Source organism: Furipterus horrens, unplaced genomic scaffold (assembly GCF_987537825.1).
Source record: "Furipterus horrens unplaced genomic scaffold, mFurHor1.1.pri manual_scaffold_6, whole genome shotgun sequence".
NCBI classification, from domain to species: Eukaryota; Metazoa; Chordata; class Mammalia; order Chiroptera; family Furipteridae; genus Furipterus; species Furipterus horrens.
The window spans coordinates 96,372,951-96,400,790 of record NW_028327176.1 but is presented as its reverse complement, the minus strand read 5'-3'; the positions used below and the strand labels follow the sequence as shown (position 1 = coordinate 96,400,790).

The 27,840-nt window shown below is 53.0% G+C and overlaps 2 protein-coding genes across 3 annotated transcripts; one reads left to right on the top strand and one right to left on the bottom strand.

Annotated features, from left to right (window-relative positions):
• Positions 1 to 150: 150 nt before the first annotated feature.
• Positions 151 to 15,043, top strand: CUL7 (cullin 7). Of its 2 annotated transcripts, XM_090282443.1 has the most exons (26): positions 151 to 397; positions 1,227 to 1,808; positions 2,184 to 2,335; positions 2,447 to 2,947; positions 3,714 to 3,852; positions 3,953 to 4,149; positions 4,437 to 4,665; positions 5,191 to 5,428; positions 5,511 to 5,616; positions 6,650 to 6,877; positions 7,149 to 7,239; positions 7,333 to 7,504; positions 7,673 to 7,778; positions 8,038 to 8,133; positions 8,301 to 8,476; positions 9,651 to 9,784; positions 10,124 to 10,306; positions 10,572 to 10,678; positions 10,769 to 10,951; positions 12,060 to 12,220; positions 12,389 to 12,605; positions 12,715 to 12,970; positions 13,710 to 13,855; positions 13,997 to 14,123; positions 14,206 to 14,411; positions 14,656 to 15,043. In XM_090282443.1, exons 2-26 carry the CDS (start codon positions 1,235 to 1,237, stop codon positions 14,977 to 14,979), a joined length of 5,049 nt encoding a protein of 1,682 aa, XP_090138569.1. In that variant the 5' UTR covers positions 151 to 397; positions 1,227 to 1,234; the 3' UTR covers positions 14,980 to 15,043. The 2 variants fall into 2 exon arrangements, with proteins under 2 accessions (XP_090138569.1, XP_090138568.1); XM_090282442.1 differs by having other exon boundaries at positions 7,149 to 7,504.
• Positions 15,044 to 17,250: 2,207 nt separating this feature from the next.
• KLHDC3 (kelch domain containing 3) lies at positions 17,251 to 27,836 on the bottom strand. Its single transcript, XM_090282441.1, has 15 exons — positions 27,707 to 27,836; positions 25,388 to 25,600; positions 25,059 to 25,235; positions 24,811 to 24,926; positions 24,556 to 24,627; positions 24,216 to 24,429; positions 24,049 to 24,135; positions 23,795 to 23,903; positions 23,592 to 23,665; positions 19,237 to 19,384; positions 19,043 to 19,109; positions 18,856 to 18,960; positions 18,439 to 18,513; positions 18,223 to 18,340; positions 17,251 to 17,791 (listed from the first exon to the last, which is right to left on the bottom strand). The coding sequence occupies exons 2-15, from the start codon at positions 25,539 to 25,541 to the stop codon at positions 17,655 to 17,657; spliced, it is 1,653 nt and encodes a 550-aa protein (XP_090138567.1). The 5' UTR covers positions 25,542 to 25,600; positions 27,707 to 27,836; the 3' UTR covers positions 17,251 to 17,654.
• Positions 27,837 to 27,840: the final 4 nt, after the last annotated feature.

Below are 27,840 nucleotides of genomic sequence, written 5' to 3'. Positions count from 1 at the left end.
GGAGCCTCGTGTCGCTGAGGTGGCACCCACGGCTCCGCCCCAGGGCCCCTAGCTTTGCGCTGGGTGCAGCGGAATCAGCCAAGGCGCTGGGCAAGTGGGAAGACGGACTGAGGACCAGACCTGCCCTCTCTTCCCCCGCCCCGCCCCAGCCACCACAGGCCTGCGGGCACTGGCCTTGACGGTAGCCCAACCCCAGGGCGCTGGATCCCTGCAAGCCACACCCCTTCCCCCCATGCCTGTCCTGCGGAGGCACGCCCCCTCCCGCCTCTGCCTCGACCCCCTTGCGGGGCCCAGGCGGAGCCCAAATCTGCCAGCCAACGTCGCCGCCATCATCTGCGCTGCATCCCTACCTCAGAGAAGGACCGACCTCGCACCAGGACCCCCGTCGACTTCTGAGGTGGCCGGAGCTCCACCGCGGCCCCCCCTGCTCCTACCCGGGGTTTTCCTCACCCAACTAGGCCCCCGAGCTCTCCCCGCATCCGACCTCGCGTTCCCCTATACCACTGTGCCTCGGGAGTCTCCTTTATCCTGCCCCAACCACCCACCCCCACCTTGTCGCGCGTGCTCCCCCACTTCAGCTTCTCGGGTCTGTGACCCTCCACCAAGCCTCATGCTCACCCGCTGGGTCTCCTGCGCACTTCCCCCGGGGTCTCGCGTTGCCCCCACTGGCCTTGCTGCTCCAGTGCCTACGGTCACAGGCGCCTGCAGCCCACCAGCCCCTCCTCAATCATTGCGCCATGCGCCCTATGCTAGTTCTCTGGGTCTCGTTCTGCGACTCACACTCCTGTGCTTCAGGCGTTGGAGCTTACCATACACACTGGTGTCACTCCTCAGCGCCGCCCCTCGCCCCCCACCCCTAACCCCCAACCCAATACACCCTGCCCTGGGCTGCAGCCACCTGTCCCAGGGCCTTGGGATTCCCTTGTAACTAAGGCTGTCCAGCTCCCACTGTCCCCTTCCCACTGCTCCAAACCAACCCACTTGGCTAGAGGGCCTTAGACCCTCCTTTTAGCCCCCAAATTATGTGTTCTTTGACAACAAACACCCCAGTGTTCCTCTGCTTAGGTCTGGTCGCACCCAGGCAGCAGCAGGCAACTCCTGGTCCCTGCTTTACCCAACCCAGCCCAGCAGCTGGTGCCACATTTGCCTCCCCTCATCTGGATGTCCTTGATTTTCTGACCTCCCCCTCACTCTCACTTGCCTGTTCTCTTCCTTGTTTGTCCCAGGTGCCAGGATGGTGGGGGAACTCCGCTACAGGGAATTCAGAGTGCCGCTGGGGCCCGGCTTGCATGCCTATCCTGATGAGCTGATCCGCCAGCGAGTGGGCCGCGATGGGCATCCTGAGTACCAGATCCGCTGGCTCGTCCTGAGGCGTGGGGAGGATGGGGAAGGGGGCCAAGTGGACTACAAAGCTGAGCACATCCTGCTATGGATGTCCAATGATGAGATCTATGCCAACTGCCATAAGATGCTGGGCGAGGATGGCCAAGTTACTGGGCCTTCCCGGGAGACTGCAGGGGAGGCTGGGGCCCTGGACCAATCTGTACTGGCGGAGATGGAAACCGATGTGAAGTCCCTGATTCAGAGGGCCCTTCGGCAGCTGGAGGAGTGTGTGGGCACTGTCCCTCCTGCTCCCCTGCTTCACACCGTCCATGTGCTCAGTGCCTATGCCAGCATTGAGCCCCTCACTGTGGTCTTCAAAGACCCAAGGGTCCTGGAGTTGCTCATGCACATGCTTAGTAGTCCCGATTATCAGATTCGCTGGAGCGCGGGCCGGATGATACAAGCCCTGGCCTCTCATGATGCTGGTGAGGAGCAGTGTGGGAAGGAAGGGAGAGCAGGAGAGAAGCTGGGTTGGCTTAGGGCCTCACAGTACACTGTAGCAGGAGTGGCTGATCTCATCAGTTACATAAATGATCTGTTGCTTTTCTCTTAGAGATGGAAGAAAAGGAGGTGGGGAGGTAGGTTTGAGCATCTCTGCAGAAAGTGGAAAGACTGAGTTTCCAAAAAACTCACATTAATTGGCTTTCTGTCAAAGTTTTGGCTTTCAAAGCAAATCAGCAAATCATGTCATTCCTAATGTGGTGGAAAAAGAACTGGACTAATGGAGTAGGGGGATCTAGGAGAGATGCCTAGGAAGGGTGAAATTAGGGAGCAGTTACTGATTGGGGTGTGGGTTACAGGGACCCGGAGCCAGATACTTTTGTCACTGAGCAAGCAAGAGGCCATTGAGAAACACCTGGATTTTGACAGCCGTTGTGCTCTGCTGGCTCTGTTTGCACAGGCCACGCTCTCTGAACACCCCATGTCTTTTGAGGGCATTCAGCTGCCACAGGTATTCTGTCGGGGGCATTGGGGGTGGAGCTAGGGAAATCTAGGAACCAGGCCTTTAAACCTCTCCTTAGAGGACAGTGTGGAGAGAGGGGCTAAAGGTGGTCTCTTACAGGTCCCAGGAAGGCTGCTCTTCTCCCTGGTAAAGCGCTATTTACATGTCACCTCCCTCCTGGATCAGCTGAATGGCAGAGCTGCAGAACCAGGAGCCCAGAACAGCTCTGCTCCCAAGGAGTTGAGTGGGGAGCAGAGTCGGCTGGAGCTGGAATTCAGCATGGCCATGGGCACCCTGATCTCAGAGCTGGTGCAGGTCATGCGCTGGGACTGGGCCTTGAGCAGTCAGGGCCCCTCAGCTCGGTCCTCCAGTTCCATCTTCCAGCCCCAGCTGGCAGATGCAGGCCTAGGGTTGCCACCCACACAGGCCCAGCCCTCCCTCAGTAGGTCAAGGTGGTTTCGCCCTCGCTCTGAGTTCGCAAGTGGCAATACCTATGCCTTATATGTGCGAGATACACTGCAGCCAGGGATGCGAGTGCGGATGCTGGATGATTACGAGGAGGTCAGTGCTGGGGATGAGGGCGAGTTCCGGCAGAGCAACAGTGGCATGCCTCCTGTGCAGGTGAGCAAGGGCATGGTGGTAGGAGACTATTGGTAATCTTTTTGGGTGGCACACAGAGGCAGATTAAGGTTGGTTGAGGCCCCGGGCACAGAGGAAAATATTGGGCCCCTTAAAAAAGAGAGAGAGACAGGGAAAACAAAAATACATGTTAACCATATTTTATGCAGCATAGTAATAAAACCAAACTTGGTGTCATTAGAAAAAAGTGCAAAGTTGGGGTTTTTCAGGGCCCTTCAGAAGTCGGGGCCCAGGGCGCATGCCTGGCGCACCCGCTGTTAAATCCTCTGGTGGCATGTAGCTGGAGCTTACAGGCAGTTGACTCTGGCAAGTCACCCAGAGAAAAATCCCCAAGGGAATTGAAATGGTCAAGGAGGTGGGGTCAGCAATTGAGAAATGGGCATGTTTAGAGGACTGAGAAAATCTGGGCTTAGGAGCTTATGAAGTCAGAAAGCTTCCCAGGAAGGAACTGATACAGCAAGGCTTTCCCAAAGGTCAGGGAGGCAGGGTGGCTGATGCCAGGAGGAAGGATAGGGGCTTAAGCCATCAAGGATAAGTGAGAAGAGGAGAGGCAAAGCCAGTGTCAGGAGGGGAACACATCCTGTGTGTGTGTGTTCGCGGTCTCTGTACACCAGTGCTTTGCTATCTGAAGGTTTTTCAAACCTGGACGAGGGTCACCTGAGGGCTGTATGTCTTCATCGTGGACCACAGCCAGTCATTAAGTGAGCTCTCTATTCCCCTTTCCTCTTTTTTCCTCCCTATCTTCCAGGTGCTGTGGGAATCGACAGGCCGCACCTATTGGGTACACTGGCACATGCTGGAGATTCTGGGTTTCAGGGAAGACCTTGAGGACATGGTTGAGGCTGATGAGTACCAGCGGGCAGTGGTCAGTAGAGCTGAGGGTATAGGTGAGCCTAGAGAGGAAGCCAGAGTAAGCTTTGAGCACAAGAGCAGCGGTCTGGCTGGTTGGGCAGTGACATCCCTGTGCCCTGTGACCCATTTCCACAGCCCTGCCCTCCTGGCGATGGAAGCCCATGACAGAGCTCTATGCCGTGCCCTTCGTGCTGCCTGAGGATGAGGACACTGAGGAGCATGAGCACCTGACCCAGGCTGAGTGGTGGGAGCTCCTTTTCTTCATCAAGAAACTAGATGGACCTGACCATCAGGAGGTTCTCCAGATCCTCCAGGAGCACCTGGATGAGGAGGTGAGCTGGCTTGGAGACAGAGTTGGAGGGCTCTCCCGCCTAGGTTGGACTGTGGTAGAGCATGTGGAAGGCTCAGGGTGAGTGTGGAGAGTGGCAGTGTAAGGGACTGCACAGCGGGATCTAAAATGTTTGGCAGTGTCGGCGAGCTGGTTGGGAGGAGCCAGCTGCTAGCCATGAGAGCTTCAGGATGGAGAAAGTACATGCAGAGATTCCCACCCCTACCAAGTGCCCCTGGGGCCTCTGTGCTGGCAGGGCTGCCTGCAGTGAGAGCTTCTTCCCGGTGACAGATTCTGGATGACGAGATCCTGGCTAAGCTATCTGTGCCCGTGGAGTTGGCCCAGGACCTGCTGCTGGCTCTGCCACAGCGACTCGATGACAGCACTCTCAGGGACCTGCCTAACTGCCATGTCTACAGGAAGTATATGCCGGAGGCCCTGGCAGGGCAGGCAGCTCACCCATCCCTGCTGGAAGCCCAGGCCCAGCCTCAGGAATCAGCAGATGCAGCCAGACTGAAAGGTGGGGTAGCAAACAGACACAGCAGCTCTGCGGAGTGGGCTCTAGGAGGGCATGAACAGAGGAGAGAGGTCTGTGCTGATTTTTTTGTGCAGCCCCGTTTAGAGGAGATGACACCTCAGAGAAGTCAAACTTGGAGATGAGCAGTGAACGAGAGCAGCAGACATTGTGCTCCCTCCAAAGACTGAAGGAGAGTCTGAAGTTAGAAAATTGAGGGTTTAAAACGTTAAAAAGCCCACCTCCCACGTTTAATGTTTTCTATTGTAGAGGAAAACAAGTTATTGCTTGCTTTTAGATATAGGCAAATGCTCTGCTTTTTTTGTAGACAGGAAGCTCCTTTGCAAATTTAAGGATGTAAAATATAAAATTTGTCATGAGAGCCCAAAACCTAACTTCTATGAGCACAAAACAAATCAAAAAAATTTTTAGGAGAAATTAGGAAACAAGATTGAGAGTTAAGAATCTGTCTTTCTCTGATTCCGTGCGTCACTAACAGTGGCCAACCCTGTGACTTCCCTCCACCTGTAGCAGAAGAACGCCTAATGCGTTGCCCCAGCAGTCCCCTGCGACCTCTGCTGGAGGGTCTCGGGTCAGCTGGGAAAATCGTCTTGGATCTGGAGCAAGCCCTCAGCTCAGAGGGGACTCAGGAGAGCGAGGTCAAGTCACTGCTGCTGCCACTGCAGCGGCAGCCCCAGCCCTTCCTTGTGCTGATGCGGAGCCTGGACGCTCCAGCAGCCAACAAGCCCCTGCACCTGGCCGTCCTGAGGTGCTGGGGTGGGGAGAGGTGGGGTGGGGAAGGAGGTCTCCAAGGATCGCTGCACATCTCTCCTCCCTCCCCTGCTCCCCAGAATCCTGAGGCGGTTGGTGGACTTCCCTGAGGCACTGCTGCTCCCCTGGCATGAGGCCATGGACGCCTGCATGGCCTGCCTGCGGTCCCCAGACACTGACCGAGAGGTATCCCTGCCCTGCTCTGGGGGAGATGCTGAAGGCAGAGGGTGCAAGGCAGCTCTGACAAGGCAGGCCTGGGTGGCGCTCTGAAGGGCACAGTGGAGCCTTGGTGCCCTTGGTGTGGGTTTTGTTTATAAAATTGAATTTTATTTCTTTAAATGGGTAATACATTCACACAGTTCACAAATCAAAACGATATAACAAGGCACTGACAGTTCTCACTCCCACCCAAGTTCCTGTTTTCCCAGTGCCCCCCACACGCCCCTTAGTGGTGACCACTTGTATTTTTATATCTTCCTGTGTTTCCTTATGCAAATATAAACAAACCCAAATATATGATCTTTTTTTCCCCCAAATGTATGCTCTTATTTGCCATATCCTTTTATACACAAAAGGTTATGTTCATGTTGCATTAAGAGCCTCAGTGGCTCCCATTCGGCTGGGCCTGTGGTGAGGGGTAGGGGGATGAAGGAGGCAGAGGGGACCATCACATCCCAGAGTCCCCTGCCACAAAGACATCCTGGGCATGGAAGGCTTGGGAAAGGGTCAGAAAGCTAGGGTCATGGTGGCAGTGGATGTCTGCAGTGCACACCTGTGGCTGTTACCCAGATTTTAGTTTCAGAGGTGGGCTCACTTGAGTGTGCACACACTCCTTTGGTCCCTCTCAGCCTCCTGCCTGCCAACAGCTGTCTGCTTAGTGCCTGAGGACCTGAAAATGCAGCCCCACAGCTGGTTCTTGGGACAGCTGGGCCTGTAAAGAAACAAGCTAAAGATGCTCTCTGTACCTCTTGCAAACATAATCATTAGTCAAGAACCCTAGGGGGCAGAGCATCTCCTGGCTTTTCCATTTCAGTTTGTCTTTGGTTCTCTCATTCCACCCAGCCTTTGTGTCTTCCCCATCCCTGTCTTTTCCCTTCCTCACTCCGTCTTGTTCACTGCAGTAGCCCCAGCACCCAGCTGGTGTAAGTAAACACTGCTGTGGATGCGCTTGTGGCTTCTGCCTTATTCCCTTTATTCACGTTCCCTGCCGCCATCCTAGGTACTCCAGGAACTGATCTTCCTCCTGCACCGCCTGGCCTCAGTGAGCAGGGACTATGCCGTGGTGCTGAATCAGCTGGGAGCCCAAGACGCCATCTCCAAAGCCCTGGGAAAGCACCTGGGAAAGCTGGACCTGGCTCAGGAGCTGCGGGACATGGTGTTCAAGTGTGAGAAGCATGCCCACCTTTACCAGAAACTCACCACCAACATCCTGGGAGGCTGTATCCAGGTCAGGAGGAAGGACAGGGGAAGCTTGTGGGTAAGAATAGAAACCCGGGCACTGGAGGGGAGAAGGGTGTGTTTCTGAAGTTGAGACAGGCAGGTGAATCTAGTACACCTGGGCGAGTTTGTTCTCTGCACTTCTGCCCCATCTGGACCTGCTCTGCCAGGGTTATGGATGCAGTCCCATCGCTGCTGGGTCTTTTTCCACATGTGTTTCTGTGTTTCTCCACATTCCTCCCTCCTTCCTGTGCCCCTTCTCTCTGATGTTCTGGCTGCAGATGGTGCTGGGTCAGATCGAAGACCACAGGCGAACCCACCGACCCATCAACATCCCCTTCTTCGACGTGTTCCTCAGATATCTGTGCCAGGGTTTGTGCCTGTCTGCACATTACTCCCTGCATCTCTTTTCCCTCCACCTGTATGTACCAGGCTGTGACCACCACCCCTTCCCACTGTCCCCAGGCTCCAGTGTGGAAGTGAAGGAGGACAAGTGCTGGGAGAAGGTGGAGGTGTCCTCCAACCCGCACCGGGCCAGCAGGCTGACGGACCGCAACCCCAAGACCTACTGGGAGTCCAACGGCAGCACCGGCTCCCACTACATCACCTTGCACATGCAGCAGGGCGTCCTCATCAGGTAACATGCTCTGTGCACTTGCTTGGCCACACCTACACTTTCTCACGATTTCCATGTTTGTTTGGGGGGAAGCACTGCCCCCATGAACATGACCAAAGGGTCTTCTTGGCTCTGTCTACAAGGACATGACTGGTTCCAGTTCTAATGGTTCCTCTTCCCTGCTTCCAGGCAGCTGACTCTGCTGGTGGCTAGTGAGGACTCGAGCTACATGCCGGCCAGGGTGGTGGTGTTCGGGGGCGACAGCACCAACTCTCTTAACACAGAACTCAACTCGGTAGGGACCCCTGTGCCATTAGACCACCTTCATAGGATCTCCTGCCCAGACTGACATTCCTCCCTGTCTTGTGCCCTAGAGAAAATGGTCCTTCATCCCTGTGCCTTTGTGACGGCATCAGGTCCCAAATAGGGTCAGGATGCCACACCTCCCAGGGCTGGGGAAGGGAGGGACACAGCGAGGGGACAGGAACAGACTTGTGCTTTCAGCACTCTCATGCATACGTGTGGAGGCGAAAGCCATCTCTGTCCTCCACCAGGTCAACGTGATGCCCTCCGCCAGCCGGGTGATCCTCCTGGAGAATCTGAACAGTTCCTGGCCAGTCATCCAGATTCGCATAAAGCGCTGCCAGCAGGTAGAGCAGAGTGTGATGTGTGGCTCCTGGGCATGGGGCTCTGCCCTTTAGCTGTTGTAGATCTTGGGCCAGAGCTCCAGCCTGGGTTGTGAGCAGCTCCAGCAGTGACTCCGGCCCCTCCTGAGGAGAACGTGGACCAGGTCACAACAGACCTGTGCACCTTGCAGGGTGGTATCAACACGCGCATTCGAGGGCTGGAGATCCTGGGCCCCAAGCCCACATTCTGGCCAGTGTTTCGGGAACAGCTCTGTCGTCACACACGCCTCTTCTATGTGGTTCGGGCACAGGCCTGGAGCCAGGACATCATGGAGGACCGCAGGAGCCTCCTGCACCTAAGTTCTAGGTGTGTGTGAGCATGTGTGTGTGCCTGTGTGTAAAAGGTGAGAGTATTACAGATGGCTGCTGATGGGTTCTGTGGAGGGGGTACAACAGAAAGTTAACATGCTTGTGGAGGGGCTAGAATGTTCTGTGTTCTGCAGTTTCAGGAGGCAAGGAAATAATAAAAAGAAGAGATTTCTCTGGTGGGCTGGTGTAACAGAACCCCTGGGCTGCTCTGATTGAAACAGAACCCACGGGCTGTTTAGTTAGGGGCCCGATTGCCTGCCGCCAGAATTATAACTCTGAATACCAGAGTTTGGTGAAAAGAAAAAGAATTGTTTATTTACAGATAGTCCTGCCTCCCCCTCCCAGACCTGGCCAGTCTTAGGGAAGTCAGAGACACCGTTTCCCTACTTTCTAGACACAGTTCAGCTTTACCAGTAGCTGCCAATCACTCAATTCTGATTGGGGAGGTCCTTTCTGTGCTGTGGTGCCCTCCAGCTCTCAATGCAGGACCGCCTGGGTTCTCAGCCTCCTTGCAAACTGCCTTCTTCCTGCAAACCGCGCGGATCTCCTCTCCTCAATGCAGCCTGGCAAGAGCCTCTTCTTAAAGCGGCATGGAGACCCCTGCCCCTCCAAGCCACATGGAGGGAGCCCACCAGAGCGAGAGCCAGAGAGTGAGGGCCAGAGAGAGAGCCTCCTAGAGCCAGAGCCAGCCCAAAATGTCCGCAGCTGCTTCTATCGTCTTCACTGCCTCCTCTCCCTCCCTCACTGCGTCCTCTCACGCAGTGGGTGTTGCAAACAGTTCTGACCATTCATAGAACCCTACGTAGGCTCTGTCTCCTTCTTCAGTACCAGCCCACAGTCCAAGACCCCTCCCAGACCTGAGCCTTGGAAGTAAAGCGGATCTTTGCAACAATGTTTCCAGCCACTAGCTCCAGGCATGCAAGGGCATCCTGAAAGCTGCTTCCTTTTCCCTATCTCCCAGCCACAAACTATGGGGTTTGTTTTTGGACTCCCCTGTTTCTGTAACATTGGGAGTGGGCTGTGCCAATTAATATATGGGGAGTTGTCAAATATTGAGTGGGGATTTGGTCTGGTTGTGGGGCTGAGTTGGCAGTCTCAGTCTGGGTGGTCACTGGGGTCACTCAGGCCTTGAGCCCCTCATACCTTCCTCCTCCACCCTCACTCATCTCCAGACTCAACGGGGCTCTGCGCCAGGAGCAGAATTTTGCTGATCGCTTCCTTCCTGACAACGAAGCTGCCCAAGCACTGGGCAAGACCTGCTGGGAGGCCCTGGTCAGCCCCCTGGTGCAGAACGTCACCTCCCCTGGTAAGCATCCGGACCCCTGGTCCTCTTTATCATCCTATTGTTTGCTCCACTAACTGGCCTCTCCTTGTTCTGCCCTAGAGCCACCTGGGTTTTACTCTTGGCCCTTTTGGGACCTGCATGTTTGTTTGGAACCCCAGTGCCCTTCTCATAGCCCAGGGACCACCTTCTCTCCCATGTCTCTCAGGTGCCAGCTGACACCGTAAGGTCAGAAGGGACCTTGCCACCTCCTTTCCCCATACTTTTCTGTCTAGTTGCCCTTTCTCTATGCTCCGGCCCAGCCAACCTCTCCCACTACCCTGGAGGTATGCTCTGCCTTGGCTTGTTTTTCCTGACCTCTAGATGAGGATGGCATCAGCCCTCTGGGCTGGCTGCTGGACCAGTACCTGGAGTGTCGGGAGGCTGCTCACAACCCCCAGAGCCGTGCGGCAGCTTTCACCTCAAGGGTGCGCCGCCTCACCCACCTGCTGGTGCATGTGGAGCCCTGTGAGGCGCTTGCTGCGGTGGCGGCTGCTCCTCAGTCCAGTGAGTACCAAGGAATTCAGGCAGGAGCTCATGTAGGGGTAGCATCCTGTTTGTCCCCATTCACATACACAGGTTCTGCCCCTCCTCACCCTACCCCCCCCCCTCTGCTCAGTCTGTTCATCTTCTGGGTGTGTGTCACCCCACCCAGGAGCATGATTTGGAGTGGCAACATGTCAGGAAAGGCCCTGGGCTCACCCTTGAATGGGGACCCAGGAGCTGAGGGGCTGCCCCCACCTTGCCTCTGCCCCTCCCTTTGTCTCCACAGAGGGCAGAAACAGAAGCCACGACTGGAGCTCCCTGGCTACCCAGGGGCTTCCCAGCAGCATCCTGAAAAATCTGACCCATTGTTGGCAGACTGCAGTGGAGGGGCAGGTAGGCAGGGGCGGGTGCAGGGAGGGACGGTGGAACTGTAATGGCGGCAAGTTGGGTTGCCTCCTCACGCTGCTGCCCCTTCTCCCCCAGGTGAACAGTTTTCTGACCTCACACTGGTGGGATGATGACTTTGTGCCACGCTACTGTGAACACTTTAATAACCTACAGAAGTCCAGCTCTGAGCTGTTTGGGCCACGGGCAGCCTTCTTGCTGGCACTGCAGAGCGGCTGTGCTGGGGCCTTGCTGAAGCTCCCTTTTCTCAAAGCTGCCCATGTAAGCCTCCCAACCTTACCCCAGCCCTGGGCCTCTTCCTACAGACTCTCCATTCCCCACTTCCTCAAAACGGCCCATTCAACAAGCAACATGTATTGGCATATAACCGTGTTATCAAAAATTCAAAGGAAAAGCCCTGGTTGGTGTGGCTCAGTGGACTGAGCAGCAGCCTGTGAACCAAAAGGTCACCGGTTCGATTCCCAGTCAGGGCACATGCCTGGGTTGCAGGCCAGGTCCCCAGATGGGGGTGTACCAGTGGCAACCAATCGGTGTATCTTACAGAACAATGTTTCTCTCCCTCTTTCTCCATTCCTTCTCCTCTCTCTAAAATATAAATAAATCAGATCTTTAAAAAAAAAATTCAAAGGAAAAAATAAGTTACCCACAGCAGGCATTCCTAATATAGTTTGATATACTTTCTCCGATTTGAATGCATGATTTAACAGTTTACTCATGAGTAGCTAAAATGCTTTATTCTGCTTTTCTTGATCATCACATTAAAAGCCTTTTCCAGTGTTGCTATTTGCCCTCATTTTTTATTTGTGCATAAATTCCTTCTAATGGATGTACTGTAATTTACTCCCCCATTCCCATCATCCTGTAAATATTTAACAAGTGCTTAAAATGTATTAAGACACTGTGGTAAGAGCTGTAAATAAAGGAAGTCTCTCTCTTCAAAAATGTACAGTCTTCTAGGGAAGACACAGAGTTAAGCAAATTATAAAGAAACTAAAATGTGATAAGCTCCCTGGCACACAGAGAACAGTGCAGTGGGAATGTGGGCAGCAGCTGCCTGGTTGCTCCCGGTGGTTCTGTTCATCAGTAACTGCAGCGTGACCATCTTTGTGCTCATAACTTATTTCCTCATATTAAATTATTGTTGTTAGTTTGACTTTAAGACATGCTCAGTGTTAAAAAAGCACTTCAGAATTGTTCATGTTGATTTGCACAATTGTTAATGACTTTCTGAAACAGTTTTATGAAAGTGTTGACCAATTTATGAAGCTTTAAACCATTCACATCCACTGTGTCTGATCCTCCTCATCACTCCCACTTACCTCCTCCACTCGCCAGTTCATGGTTCTCCTTCGCTCTTCCCACCGCCCAGGTGTGTGAGCAGTTTGCCCGGCACATTGACCAGTGGATCCAGGGCAGCCGGATCGGTGGGGCCAGGGGCATGGAGATGTTGGCGCAGTTGCAGCGATGCCTGGAAACCGTCCTGATCTTCTCTGGCCTGGAGATCGCCACCACCTTTGAGCATTACTACCAGTGAGTGTGGACCTAGGCAGTGAGTTGGGGGAGGCAGGATGACAGGGGTAGGGCCAGCTCTTGGGGCCTGGGAGTCTAGGGCCCAGGCAGGCTGGAGGCCTGGAGTGGGGGGGCTAGGCCGTGCCGAGTGCCCACACTGAGGCCGGGCCTGGGCTGTGTGTGCTGCAGGCACTACATGGCGGACCGTCTCCTGAGCCTGGGCTCGAGCTGGCTGGAGGGGGCCGTGCTGGAGCAGATCGGGCCCTGCTTCCCCAACCGCCTCCCCCAGCAGATGCTGCAGTGCCTGAGCACCTCTGAGGAGCTGCAGCGCCAGTTCCACGTCTATCAGCTCCAGCGGCTTGATCAGGAGCTTCTGAAGCTGGAGGACATAGAGAGGAAAATACAGGTGGGTGCCAGGGAAGGGATTAGCAAATGGGAGGCTAGGGAAGAAGAGCAGCATGGAGCAGACCAGAGGAGGCCCCCTGGCTTTTGGGAACCCTGTGTTCCATCCTCAGGTGGGCCATGAGGCCAGTGGCAAGGAGCATGAGAGACAGTGTGAAGAGGAAGCCGGGGCAGCAGCGGCCGCAGGTGTGACAGAAGAGGAGAACGAGGACCTCTACTATGAAGGGGCAATGCCAGAAGTGTCTGTGCTAGTCTTGTCACAACACTACTGGCCCATTGCCTCCATCTGCCACACACTGAACCCCAGAACCTGCCTGCCCTCCTACCTGAGGGGCACTTTGAACCGATACTCCAACTTCTACAACAAGAGTGAGGAGCAAGGCAGTGGGAAGTGGGTGCTGGGAAGAGGTTGGGATACTGGGGAAGAACCTAGGTTTGGGGTGGATATGAGAAGGAAGGGCAAAAGGTTGGGTTTTGGGTGGAGGGGTGAAGTTATCAGGCACCAGATCCCCAGAATATTGCCTCTTCTGTCCTTAAAATAAGACCCAGGACTGTCTTTGTGGGTGGTGAGGAGGATGGAGGCAGGAGGCACCTGAGGCCACCAGAAAGGGCTCTATTTCTCCCTCAGTGGTAGATGTCTGGCTCCCGGTCAGTCACTGTAACCTAAGCTCCCCACTTGGCACTAATCCTGGGCTGGGCAGTGACAGAGGGGGAAGAGAAACAGACTTGCCCTCAGGGAGTCCCAGACTAATGGGGGAGACATTGGCTTCTCTCTCAGGGATATTCCAGTTGATGGGAACCCCTGTCCATCCTTCCTTTGTGGTTTTGTCTCCCTAAAAAAATGGGGAACTCCTCGAAGGCCCTGATCAGAGCCTGCCTGGTACAGGGCTATTCACACAATGGCTCCCAGGTGCCTGGGGCTCATGTGGGAGACAGCAGAGAAGGCTGAGCTCCGGAAGGCTCAGGCCAGTACCCAGTACCCACAAATGCTGGGCTGCATACCCTGCAGAGGCTGGTGGAGGCAAAGCTCAACCGACAGTGTGCCCTCTCCAGCCCAAGCTCCTTCCTTTCCCCACTCTTAGTCTCCCTCCTTCCTGATCCTTCATAGGTCAGAGCTACCCTGCCCCAGAGCAGAGCCCGCAGAGGCGGCTGCAGTGGACGTGGCTGGGTCGGGCTGAGCTACAGTTTGGGGACCAGACCCTGCATGTGTCCACCGTGCAGATGTGGCTGCTGTTGTATCTCAACGACCTGAAGGTGGCCCAGCTGTCTGTTCCTCCCTGCTCTCTCCCACCTTGTCTCTCAGCTTTCTTCCTAAACTGACTCCCATCCTCCTTCCCTTCACCCTCCCCGCTCCACTTGTTGGGGCAGCCCTGAAGTTCCCTTCTCTTCTCTAAGGAAGTCTCCGTGGAAAGTCTGCTGGCGCTCTCGGGGCTCTCTCCAGACATGCTGCATCAGGCAATTGGGCTTCTTACCTCTTCAAGAGGCCCCCTGGACCTTCACGAGCAAAAGGATGTCCCAGGAGGTACATACTTAAGGCAGAGGGGCCTGAGCCAGGGTCAGCCTCGTCATGGGTCACCCCACCGAGTGACTAGTGCATATTTCAGGTGTGCTCAAGATTCGAGATGACAGCGAGGAGCCCAGGCCAAGGAGGGGCAATGTGTGGCTCATCCCACCTCAGACGTACCTGAAAGCTGAAGATGAAGATGGTCGGAACCTGGAGAAGAGACGGAATCTTCTGAACTGCCTCATCGTCCGAATCCTCAAGGGCCATGGGGACGAGGGACTGCACATTGACCACCTTGTCTGTCTGGTAAGTGGGGGTGGACAGTGGGTGAGGGAGCCTCGGGGTGGAGGCATCACGGTCCACAGGGAGAGGTGGGTCCACATTTGAAGCCTATGGTTCTCTATGGCGCCTGTCGGTGTGAAGATTGAGGTAGTGGTGCACCTGGTGTCCTTAGAGCCTACTGCCCTGGCAGCTTGTGCTTGGAGTAGAAGCCAGGTGTGGGGTAAGGTGGGTCTCTGACATATTGTTCCCCCTTCCTTCTCCATACCAGGTGCTGGAGGCTTGGCAGAAGGGCCCATGTCCTCCCAAGGGTTTGGTCAGCAGCCTTGGTAAGGGGTCTGCCTGCAACAGTACCGATGTCCTCTCCTGCATCCTGCACCTCCTGGGCAAGGGCACAGTGAGACGCCATGATGGCCGGCCCCAGATGTTGTCCTATGCAGTCCCCGTGACTGTGATGGAGCCTCATACTGAGTCCCTGAACCCGGGCTCTTCAGGCCCCAATCCACCCCTCACCTTCCACACCCTGCAGATTCGATCTCGGGGTGTGCCCTATGCCTCCTGCACCGTCACCCAGAGCTTCTCTACCTTTCGGTAGCCCTGGAGATGGGATCAGAGCTAGGCAGGGCTTTCTACTGAAATAAAATGCAGGTGTTGGAGTACATGGCCTGTGTGGTGACTACTAGGGATCTACAGGAGCAGAGGATACTTTACTGGCTAAAAGGGAAGAGTCCTCTGGTTTTGAGGCCCTCATGCCAGCGTGAGGATGACAGCCTGGCGAGGAAGTTGTAGGGAGTCAGGTGTGACTTAGCAACCCCCTCTTGGCAGAGGATGAAGTGGACAGGGATGGCTCTCTACCCCTTCTCAGAGGGTGTGTGGTCAGAAGTGCCTTCACCTGGCAGGCTGGAGACTCAAGCCCATCTTGCTGCACGCCGGACGGCACATAACTTGGGCAGGTTAACAAGCAAGGCTCCATTTTCCTTCTTTGTGGACCTGGACCAGTCACTGTGGGATCCTGACTAGCACCTAGTGTGGGAGCATTTGACATGGTGAAGGCATTGCCAGTGGCCACCACACCCAGCAGCAAGTGCACCTTCCCTGGGTAAGGCTGACAGGGTGAAGGTGAGATAAGAGGTCACTTGAAGGCACCCAGGAGCCTGTGTGCTGTCCAGATGCTTTAAGATCTGGGTTGGAAGCAGACCTAGATGGAACGCTCCTCCTCGCTACCCCCCTTCTGGCTGTGCAGAGCTGCCCACTGTCACCAAAGCCAAACCCCAGCTAGCCCAGTAGGTAGGCCTGTGCTACTATGACTGGCTCCCCTGTCACCGCCTCACTGAGGCAGAGAGGGTCAGGCTAGGGGACCCAGTGCCAGGGGTGGAGCTCTGCCTCTTGGCAGAGGCCATCAGGGGAGGAGGGAAGGAGTGGCCCAGGCATCCCGAGTCCATGGTTCTTGCAGCCAAGTGAGTAGGAGAGAGCAACGGAAGAAAGGAGGCGGGTGAAGGGGTGAGTCAGGTGGTGAGAGAGGGCTCAGAGGCCAGAGAGAACTGGGTGCCACCCAGGACTGAGATTTGGAATAGGATCTGTAAGGGAAAAAGAGGTCAGGGCTTGGGAGTCAGGGTGAAAGTGCCCAGAACAAGGCAACAAATCAGAGGGCCAGCTGGGTGGACAGAGGGCCTGTACCTGCCTTGCTGTGCAGAGGGTGGCCCTGTGGTGCTGTCAGTGGGTCTCACAGCAGAGCCATCCTGTTGGTCTGCGCTGTTCCATGAGGCAGACAGGCAGCAGCAGGCTCAGGCTATGGCGGCTCCGGGCACACTGGGGCTGCTGCAGTTTCCCAGGTGGGCACCTCTCCACCTCTGTGTGAGAGATCACGGCCTACTCTCTTATTGGTCCAGGCCATGCCTATTCTTGAGGTAGCCTTTAGGGTCCAGAGCTTTTTGCCCTTCTCTGGGCTCTCATGCTTTTTCTGAGCCATATCCTTCTCCACCAGAAACCCAGAGAGCCCCTGGGCTCTCGTAATCAGGCAAGCATGCAGCGCACATAAGGGACAAGATGGGTCTTTCTCCCACTCCAATATTGTGCTGCTGCCATCCCCAGGGCCCCTGGTAGGCTGAGCTCCACACCACTAGTCTTCCTCACTGCACTCCCTCAATTCCTTATTCATCTTCAGCCTCCCACAGGGGACCTACCTGCTCATCTGCAATGCACAGATCTCCAACACTTCTTAAGGAAAGAACTCACCTGCTATAGCCCCAGAACTTGGCATGTTCTTATCTGCTGTCCAGCTCCTGTGCTGCCCACTGTCCTTAGCACACCATCAGCCTCTGGCCTGATTTGTCCAAATTCAGCCATCCAGCCAGGAGTCCTGACTTTCTCATAGTGGCTTCCTTCTTTGTGTACTTTGTATTTCATTAACTCATAGTCTTTGAAATCTTATCTGAAGTAATTCCTTGAGGTCTAGGTTTAAAGGACAGTCCTGAAGAGACCTGCATTTGCTTCTGCCAGGTGCCTGGAGGCACTACCAACCCGAAACCACTTTAAACTGAACTGTCAGCTTCAGGATTTCCCAGTCCACATGGGGAAGTATGAATCCCAGACACAAACAGTATGGAGAGCCAGCTATGCTTACATCATCGGGCAAGCATTTTGCCCCTACTTCCTACCTCCCCTTGCACCCAAAATGAAAGTAATGAGTTGTGGGGTTGGTTTACTCTTTAAATGATCATGTCATCTTTTGGGTTTAAACAGGAGGGATCTCTGATCTGACTTCCCACTTTGTAGGGTCCTTAGGTTTTTGTGTCGTCCCCCCCCAACCATGACCCACTCAGACAGTATTTGTAGGCAACCCACAAACCCCACACAAAAAGCAGAATAAAGAGATGAGTGACAAGAATCTTTATGAACTGGCTTCCACATAAAGTCCCAGTCCTTGGAGCCATCAACAGACTGCATGGCCTTCACCAGCCTTAAAATCACTAATCCTTTTTTTCTTATGTCAGAATCATTGGTTTAAGGCAAAGATGGGAGGGCATGAGGACATGATGAGCCAGAGCCAAGCAGAGTAAGTGTGGCATGGCAGAAGGCTGAGCTGTTCTTATTGTCCATCCCCGAGTCCAAGAACCCTCAAGAACCCCTTAGTCATTTCTGAGCCAATCTAGTTGAAGGGCAGCTGTGATCCTTTTCTGTGAATGGGAATGAACCAGCACCAGCCAAGCCCAAGTCTGTCCCCAGAGATCCAATTCTTACTGGGGCAGTGGCAGAGCTGAGGACAGTTCCTTAGTCTTTGTTCAAAGGGAGATGTCTCCTGTCCTTGCCTGCATTTCGGCGCCTTTTTCGACTCAAGAAGCTGTCTAGCTTCTTGCTGCGTTTCAGCTCCTTGAACTTCTCAGCTAGGGCCAACTGGCGCTGCTCAGCTATATAACAGAGGGGAAAAAAGTTGGTGAGCAAAGGAGGAAGCACCCCTCTTTCCCTTTCCCCAGCAATAATTCTCAACCCCTATGCAGAGGTACACAACTTGTTTAGAGTTCACTGGTGTATGGAAGCAAATTGACTTTTTCTGATTCCATTCTTTCCCAATTCAACCATTAGCTCCTATATGCCCAGCCCAGCAAATGTCAGGGTAGGACAGAGATAAAAGGGACACCCCCTGTCCTTAATCTAATGAGGAAAACAAAAATTGTTACAAGTAATACCTCCCTACTGTCTCTCCACTTTCCTCCTATTTACCATAGGATCCAGTCTCACACCTTCCTTAGGGAGTTCATGGACCCCCAAGATAGTACCCTACTATGGCCTCTAACCCCGTGTCCCTATAACTAGCCTGTAACAGTTGTGCCCCACTCACATTTCTTCAGGAAGTATGGGCGATGGCCCTCCTGGGCCTGAGCCCGCCGATCCTGCTTCAGAGCCAGGCGCAGCTCCTGCTGCCGCTTTCGTTCTTGCTGTGCCATTTCTTGCTGCTCCTGAGGAGCAAAGATGAGGTGAATGAATAGGAGGGACTATAAATCACCTCTTGCCTTGAACTACTTTTACCACCCACCCACAATGCCAACTCCCTCACCATTCGCTGAACCAGCACCTGCAGCTTCTCATGCTCCTCCCCTGAACGGTGCTTCTTCAGTTGCTTTTTCACAAGCTGCACAGTGGGAAATCAATGGGATCATTAGCATTCTGTAAATGTTAGCTAAAATTCTGTGCCAAGCACTACTCTAAGAGGTCCACATACATTCACTAACACCATAAGATAGGAATTATTACTATCTTTTTTTGTGATTAGAAAAATGAAGCAAAGCCAGGTTAAGTAACTTGCCAATGGTCAGCTGTAAACTGACAAGCCAGAATTTGAATGTAAGAACCAAATTAGGAAGAATTAAATCTGTCCCATCACTATGCTCCTGGTTCCCTCTGCCAGACTCTCTAACCTGTACCCTAGTTTCCTACACCTCAGAACCCTGTGAAACAGCTTCATGCAGCACACCTCTTTCTCTTTGGTTCGGATGTCATTCAGGAATTGATACGTTTTGTCAAACACTTCAGGATTATATTCCCCTGACAAATCATCAAAGCGCGGGTCCCGGGCTACCTTTGGAGAGAATGGAGAAAATACTTAAAAAAAAACACTTCAGTCTCCTTTCACAAGAAAGCACTTTCTGTCGCTTTCTCACCTTCTTACTGATGGGAACAACTTGACGCAAAAATGGTACCCGAACCTTGGCTGACATTTCCAGAGGCCTATGGAGAAATTAAAGGATGGGTTAAGGGGACTCCAGTCAAGGTCTCCCATCTGCCACCTGAGAAAGCAGACACCTACTCAAGGTCCCAGTATCCTCCAATTCCTGGGGCAGGCCTTCCTCCTCACCTGTGCTTATCTGCCACACATGCATTTTGGACAGGTGGCCTAGAACCTTGCTTCTTAGTGCTGTTTCCAGCTACCAATTGTTTGTAAGTCTTGGTCCCCACTTGGCTCTGCAATTCCAACAACTCCTCAAATGACATGTTAGATGTATCTGTGGAAGGGGGTGAAGGTCAGTAGAGGGACAGTGTTCAGCACCTCCCACTGCTGGAAAGACATCATCCCATCCTCATTCCTTAAGTAACTGATCCTTTCCAATATCCCCATCAAACCAATAACTATAGACCTCAGGCAGCACAGATTGTAGTGGTGCTACACTGATAACTAACTTTCCAACTGTTCCAGCTATCTTGGGGCCTCACCTTGCTAAGAAAGGTGTACATGTAAGGCCAGTGGTGGACCACGCCACAGTCCCTTCTTTTTCACCCTCTTTTAAAGTAGTCCTTCACAGGTTTCTCCAAAAGGGCCTGTCTCTCTTACCCAGTTACTGTTGCCATGTTCTAGTTCACTCTCAGCAACCCACTTCAATCAGTGCTCTAGCCTCCTAACTGGTCTCCCAACCTCCAGTCTCACTCCTCTCAAAGCTATGCTCCCCACTTCAATCTGAAAGAAACAGCTAAAATGCAAATCTGATCTTACCACTCCCACCTCATCACTCACTCAAATACTTTTCACTCCAGAATTCAAAACTCTCTAATGCTTTCCATGTTGCTCAGGCTTTAAAATGGCCTGAAGGCCCCCCCATGAGACGTAGCCCCCATTTTGCATCTAATCTTAACTCCTACTAATCTCTTCCTTCCCACTCCTCTCATCAACTGGCCTCCTAGGAGTTCCTGAGCAGGAAGATATGTTCCCACCTCAGTTCCTTTGTACTTGAAGTTGCCTTTGCCCGGAGCACTTTCTCCAGATACATTTATTGCCTGCTGCCTCACCTCCTGCAACCATTGCTCAAATGTCGAATACTCAGTGAGGCCTCCTCTGATTAGTTATAATTGCAACCTCCACTGCTTGCTTTCTTTCCATAACCCATACCGACTTTAGGAAAATTGAGATATAATTCACGTCATAAAATTCTCCCCTTACAATATACAATTCTGTGCTTTATTACCTTTTAACATATTAAATTTACGTGTTTTTTAACTGCCCTTTCTAAAAGATAAGTTCTATAAGAGTTTTTGTCTGCTTTATTCATGACTGTATCTCCAGCATCTAGAACTGTGCTTGCACACAGATGCTCAATGTCTGCTAAATTTCTAGAATCTTGACCTACTAACCCTTCCCCAGAACCCATGCCCTTTTCTGACTCTATACTTTTGTACATGCGTCTCCTCCCTGCGGAAAATTCCTCATCCTCCCTTTAAGAAAACTGCTCAGGATGCCCTCATTCAGGAAGCATCCCCTCTCACTTCTCACCTCCCATTACGTTGGGGACGCTCCTCGTGCTGGCCTTTCAGAGAACTGAGCAGGCTCACCGTAAGTGAGCTCCAGGCTCGAAGACCGCACCAGACAGGAAGCCCCACATCTGGCCCTCCTCCCCACCCCGCGCGCCCCGCGCCCTCACCCTTCCATAGGTCCCCGGGCCCCACTCCCCCGTCGTCCACTCCACCATCCCGGGCTCCGCCGGGTGACTCGGAGGTCGTCCCAACGCGGCAACTCGTCCTCGGCATTGGCTCGACTGGCGCAGCAAAGACAAGCGGTAATACTTCCGCTCTGGGGTCTCTTGACCCGCCTCTTCCGGCGGCTCCTACCCCGCCTCTTCCGGCAGCTCTGGGGTGGTGCCCGGAGCCCAACAGGCCAACGGCTCCGCTCCCGTCCGAGAACCGGGAGGACGGCCTGGAAGCTGTAGGCCAGAAGGGTCCCACTCACGAACGTCGCCACCTTTTTGTCGCATGGCCCTGGATTCAGCGCCAGAGAAGCTAGAGTCAGGCCGCAGTGGTATTTTCGTTTGCAAATACTCCTGGCTGAGAGGGCAGAACCAGAGCACCCGCCCCCTTGGCAATCTCATTCCACAGAAACAGATACTGCGTTTGGAGGTTTTTAATTCATTTTTATAAAATCTGAGCTGGCTGAGGACGCCAGGGTTACAGCAACAGCTCAAAGAAGAGGGGGTGGGATTATCTGCTGGTCCTCACCTTCCCCACGTCAGGGAGAAGGAGGTTTCATGGCAATAGCTGCAACTTCTCTTAGCTCCCAGTCAGTGCTCATGGCTTAAGCAGGGGCAGGGGGTGAAAACAGAGCTTGGGGGAAGCTTCTGAGGCCCAGACACTGCTTGCTTCTCCCTTCTCCCCATTCCCTTCACTTATCTGTAGAGCCTGGCCGGCCTGGGGCAGAGCAGAGTCCCAGGAGCAGTTGGAAGGAGGTGGATGGGACAGAGCACCAAGGGAAGGGGCCCTCGGCCCAAGGAGGGAGGGAACTAGCCCTCCCCCCCCACAGCTCCCCACTGAGTTCACAGCACTAAAAACACCTCTAGTCCAACAATTTCATGTAGAGGTAAATCAGGGTCCAAAGGGGCAGGCAGGTGAGAGATGGGCAGGGGCAGTGAAGACAAGAGCAGGCTCAGTAGGGGTGTCGGCAGAAACTTCCTCCTACCCATGGGAGGAGACGATGGGGCGACTGATATTGCTGTTGGTGGTCATGGCATTCAGCTCCCACCTGGAAAGCCAACAATGACAGGCATAAAGGACAGAAGGAGTATCCACCCCACAAGCCCAGCACTGCTAAGAAAACTATGAATACACCAGTGCCTTCAACTTCCTTAAAAATTAACTATCCACAGCCACCTTTTCCTTACAGCCCTAAGTTTAACAACCAGGTCCCACCCACCACCAAATCCAATACCACCCACAACTCCACCTGCAAGCTCATGTGGACTTCCTGTTTATGTTTACATATTCTTGTGCCTAACACCTGGAGAAAATCATGGGTGTACACATCTCAATAAAGTTCCCAACCTACCTTTCCTCTTCTGCTGATACAACCAGGAAGCTCCTCCTCCTCTCCACATCAGGAATGCCCTTTTTTGCTCTGAACTACCATCCCTTTCAGGGAGCCTGATTCTGCTCTCCTATCCCCCCAGAGGCCTTCCTCATTCATCCTAGCATATTAAAATTAAGTCTCTCTTTTGACAGTTCTGTCATTCTAAAAAGATTTACCAAGAGCCTCCTTATGCCAAGACCCTCACTATAGTCTACTTGGTATTAGGTACCTGCATATATGTCAATCCTGGGCCACCCTATGATCCACCACTTCAGCCTCGTGCACAGACCCTCAGCAAGTAAAGAGTCAAACTGAACTGATACAAGGAGAGGGACGTGTAACAGAGTGACCCAGAAGGGCACAATTATACACAAAGTACCTTCAGTGCTTGATTTGGACCTAAGAATGAAATCCAACGGGAAATGTAGCTAGGAAGAACTTCTCTTAATTCTGGAACTTGTCTTTACTTTGCAGCTAGGTTCTAAGATTTAGTCAAACTTTCTCAACATGTTAACAAAAGCAACTGTATAGGCTCACAGCTCAAGAAGTGATGCTTTTGCCCTGCCAGACAGTTCAGTTGGTTAGTGTTGTCACGATATGCCAAGGTTATGGGTTCGATCCCAGTTCCGGGCACATACAAGAAGCAACCAATGAATGCATAAATAAGTGGAAGAGTAAATCAATGTTTCTCTCTCTCGCAAATCAATTTAAAAAAAAGAAAGAACGAAAGAAAAGCCCTGACTGGTGTGGCTCAGTTGGTTGGGTGCAGTTCCTACAAAGCTAAAGGTTGCTGGTTCAATTCCCAGTCTGGGCATATTCCTGGGTTGCAGGTTCGGTCCCCAGTCAGGCTATGTAGGAGAAGCAACTGATTACTGTTTCCTTCTCACATCAATGTTTCTCTCCCTCTCTTTCTCCCTCCCTTTCCCTCTCTCAAAAAAATAAATAAATAAATAAAAATTTTTAAGTGATGCTTCTGAGCTTGGTTTGAAAAACAATTTTTTCCCCCATGTAATTTACCTAGCAGGCAGTTTATATCTCCTTCCACCTCATTCTCCACAAGTATGCTACATCTCCAGCAGAACAAAAACTCTATTCCTCCATACTGAGACCAAGCTAATCAGGTCATGCTTATGCTGCCACTCAACCCTCACGCCAGTCCCTCCTTTCCAACCACTCACTATACCTGATGTCATGGGGCAAACAGGACTGGTCCAGGTTATACTGAATCACAGCTAGTTTGCACAGAGTCTTCAGACTAGGGCCTTAAGAAGAGGAATGGGAGAGAGGGAGATGGTCAAAGCTGAGGAAAGGATTTGGTCCTGGATGTCACCACCCACAGACAGGGACCCTGATGGCAGGAGCACTTTAGGAATAAGTACACTTACTGAAGTCCAAAATGTGTAAGTCAGAATGATCTATAAGGTCAAAGTCATCTACCAGGCCTTCCTCAGGAGATGGACTGTAGGAGCAAAAGAGAGATGAAAGGAGGAGGAAAGAATACCCATGAGACTGTCTTGTTCAAATGCCTCCCATGTTAGTCATCACAAACTTAGGCCCTTCCCTGAGTCCTCCCCTCTCTGCTACTAACCTGGTACCCCCAAAGAGGACAATCTTGTCACCAACAATACAGCAGCACTGGCGCCGGCGGGGACATGGCCCCTTTCCCTTCGGTTCAATCTTTTTCCAGGTAAAGGACACTAAAGAGAAGTTTATATGGAGATGTAATACCTGCCCAACTGATATCCTCTTCAACCTCAACCTCTTACTGACTCAGGATTATTTCTTTCTTTTCCTGCCCCCTCAATTGCTCCTCATTTCTCCCCTACAGGCAGTGTCCTTTACCAGGGTTAAACTTCCACAGGTCATGGAAGTGCCGGTTCAGCCTTGCATTATAGCCACCAAAAATGTATAGCTCCCCATTGTAGCCGACTGGAAAGAGAGGAGAATGTCAAGAGTGTGAGGGCAATGGGCAGGAAGGGGGAGTCCACAGGAACACAGAAGACACTCACAGGCTGAGTGGCTCCGGCGTCCCTCTGGCAGCACCGGAGTGGGTGGACAGTCCAGCCAGGCCTCAGTCCTGGTGTCAAAGACTCGGATGCGGTTGCAGTAAATTTCATTGTTGGAATGGAACGGCCCAAAGCGGTCAGCACGGCCCCCAAAGACATACATGTGACTGCCCAGCATTGTGGCTGAGTGGAAGTCCCTCCAGCGTGCAGGGTTGCCCTGGGCAGGAGCAGAGAGATGAGGGTGAGCACGAAGGCTGGGAGAGGATCTGCTCTCACTATTAAGAGCTTCCTAGGGTTTCTTCAATTGAGGGTGGGGACCTGGGAGAAAAAAGAAAGGGCAAACCTTTGTACAAATAAGTGTCCATGTCATGGTGCTGGTATCCAGCTTGTGAATGTCATTGGAAAAGCAGTCCGCCTGAGTGGGAAGAGAAAAGAAGGGAAGGAAGGAATACAAGATGGGGTCAGTAGTCACTCTCTGACCTTCCACCCCTCCCCTGAAAACCTGCAAAATAAGCCAAAGCCTCCCATTCCACCATCCTCAATTCCCCTTCTTCTTTCTCATTCCCACCCTAAACCTCTGCTTTCTTCCCAGACCTACCAGCTGCTCATAGCCTCCGAAAATGTACATGGTCTTGCCCAACACACAAGCCGAATGTCCATCCCGGGCACCAGGAACTGTTCCTGACACTCGGGGTGTGGACCACTTGTGAGTACCTGAAGAAGGGAGGATGGGCCAGGTGAAGACCACTGACACTCCTCTGAGACTGTGGGGCGCCCTATTCCCAGCCCAGCCAACACCTTCCCAGCCCCATCAGGCACCATTTGGAAGAACATAGTCATACTCACTGATGTCAAAGGCATAGAGCACATTGCAGGCCCCTTCAGTGTCATTCCGCCCACCCCAAAGGAAGACTGTGTCATCGATGAGGACGGTTGAATGTCCATACCGCATGTATGGTACCACAGGAGGCTGCCCACGGATGGTGGGTCTTACCGGGGGCAGCTTTGTCCAGCGCAAGGACACTGTGGGCACAGTTCAGCTCAGCTATCTTTTCCCAAACAAGATATTTATCTTCTCATCCCCTCTGGCCATAGGGACCACCACCAAAATTCATTCAACCACCTATTTCCCTCCCTGATGTGGGCACCCAGGGATGTTCCCAGCATTAGCTTACCTGCGTTGAAAATGTGCACATCAATCTGACGCAGTGTTTCATAGTCTTCACCAGAGCAGTAACCCCCGAAGGAGTATACTCGGTGCCCAACAGCCACAGCAGCATGGTTCACCCTGCGGGGCCCGCCCTCCAGGTGCACTGTCCACCGTAACATCCCCTGGGCCACTGGTCACAGCAACATGCCCCCCCGGCACGGCCTGCGGCCTCTGCTACCTATACACAAATTGAGGCCACAGGCTACTCAGGCAAGGCTCTTTGCCTGTCTCACTAGAACTCTGCCCAGGACCAGCCCGTGACTCTTAAGTGTCACCCTGGTGTCACTCCCACACCACCCCTCCACAGCTCAAGGCTCTGCCCCAGAGGAGCTGCTGAGGTCAAGGAGCTAGCCCTGGTTCTCTGTTCTCCAAAAGCAAAGGGTGGGGCCACTCCGACCTGCCAGCTCAGAATCTCTATTCAAGGTCTCACTCATGGAGGCTCCACCCTGACCAAGGTCTGGCACAAGCTACAAGCTCCCTTCCCAGGCTGATAGGTTCTCTTGTATCTCTGACTCTGCTCTGCTTACTGCCACCTCTCTAAGAATCTCTGTACTCTTAAAGGTGGGGAGAGGGATCTCAAAATACTCAGAGCTATTAATAGCTTAGCCAGCCCCAGAGAGTCCATTGAAAGCTGGCATGGGTGCTACCAAGCAGAAAAGCTTTTAGGCTTTTAGAGTGGAATAGATCCCCTTTCTAAGACATGGTGGGATCCAGGACAGGGACCTCCAGGTTACCATGGATGGTTAGCCCCTCATAGGAAGCTCTTGTCAAGCTGAGCTGTTTTCATTGGGGTCACTGAGGGCCCCTCACAGGCATAAGGAGTTCCTCTGACAGCTGGGCCTAGTATGCTGCCAAAACTAGGAATTTAAAGCAGAAAGGAATGTGTCTGCTGTAGATTGAGGGCGTGGGGGTGGGGAGGAGGGGTTTTCCTTTCCTGCCACTTCCCTAACCCTGCTATTGTGGTAAAGACAAAGTATTTCCAGCAGCTGTTCTCCCACTTGGGTCCTTGAAAGGTGGGGTGTGGGGGGGGGTGCATTGGAAGGAAGGGAAGCAAAAATGGCCTTGGGCAGGATAAGAAAAAGACCCAGGTATAAGAGATCACGATCTCTTTAAGACAACCCGCAACCTAGTTACAATGTGTACATCTGAAGGCTCAGTCAGGCAAAGCCTCCTGCCGCTGGCACTGCCTTCACTGGCAGGCACCTGCTGTGTTTGTGTGGATCATCTGCTCCCTGTTCAAGGCAGAACTCAGGCACAGAGAAAGCGCAAGCAAGGGAGGCCCCTCGCAAAAAAGAGACATGGCTTTCAGCTGGCTTGTAAGTCCCCTACCCCCAACCCAACCTCCCTCAACTCCCACCCCAGGCTTTAAATAACCACCCTGCCAAACTTGAAAGGAGTCCCAGCAGGAGCTCTTTATTACTCCTGTTCTCAATCCAAATATCTTGGATCAGGACTTGTAGGGAGGTTGAAGGACTTAAGAATGGGAGTCCTTTGCCTTCCCTCATAGCTTCTACTCCCCTTTAGCTATGTCAACGTAGAGAATTCATGGGGGCAGAGAGAAGCAATTCCATGCAAAGGTGGAGAGAGAATCTTAGCTTCTCTTCCATGAAGAGAACTCAAGCTCATGGGAAACAAGCCCCGAAGTGTCAGGGTCTCTGTTATCTTCAGGTTTCCCCCATACTCCATAATTACCACATTCTTAACGTCTTCAGTTCCCTTCATGTGCCTGCTACCTTCATGGTCTCTTGCAATTTTCATTCCCCATTTCTGGCCCTTTTCTACTTGAGAGCTTTGCAGTTTTCTCCTTTTTCCTTTTCCCACCACTTCAAGCTCCATTCGACATCTCTCCATTTTCCCTCTTTCGCTAAGGGGAAAAATGCTAATAGTCATTGACTTCTTTCGGCCAGAGATATTCTTCCCTGTACATGACGCTATCTCTGGATTCTTCCAGTCATCTCAACCTCCCTTCCCCCCACAGCGCCTGACACCCCCCACATACCCGCTTCCATTAACCTCAGCTTCCCCGTTCTCTTCAATAACCAGTCATCCTTCCAATTCCCTCAATGCTTTCTCCAGCCACCAGGTTTCTCTCACGCGCCACCTCACCATCCTCCCAGCCCTTCCTACCCCATTAACATTCTTCTTTCCCATCATCCCCCTAGATCCCTCCCCACCCCCACCGCATCACTCTCAAGCCCCTTCCCCACGACTCCAGCTCCGGGCACGGACATCCCCAGCATCTCGAGGTCAGTTTTTCTTGTAACATCAATACATCCCAGGCTACCTTGCCAGGCCGGGCCGGGGCGGGGTCGCGGGAAGCCTGGAACCCGCTGCGCGTCAACCGACGACTCGGTCCTCAACGAGATAAACACAGCCAGGAGCGATTCTTCCGGCGGGCAGCTATGTGCGCACGTGCAG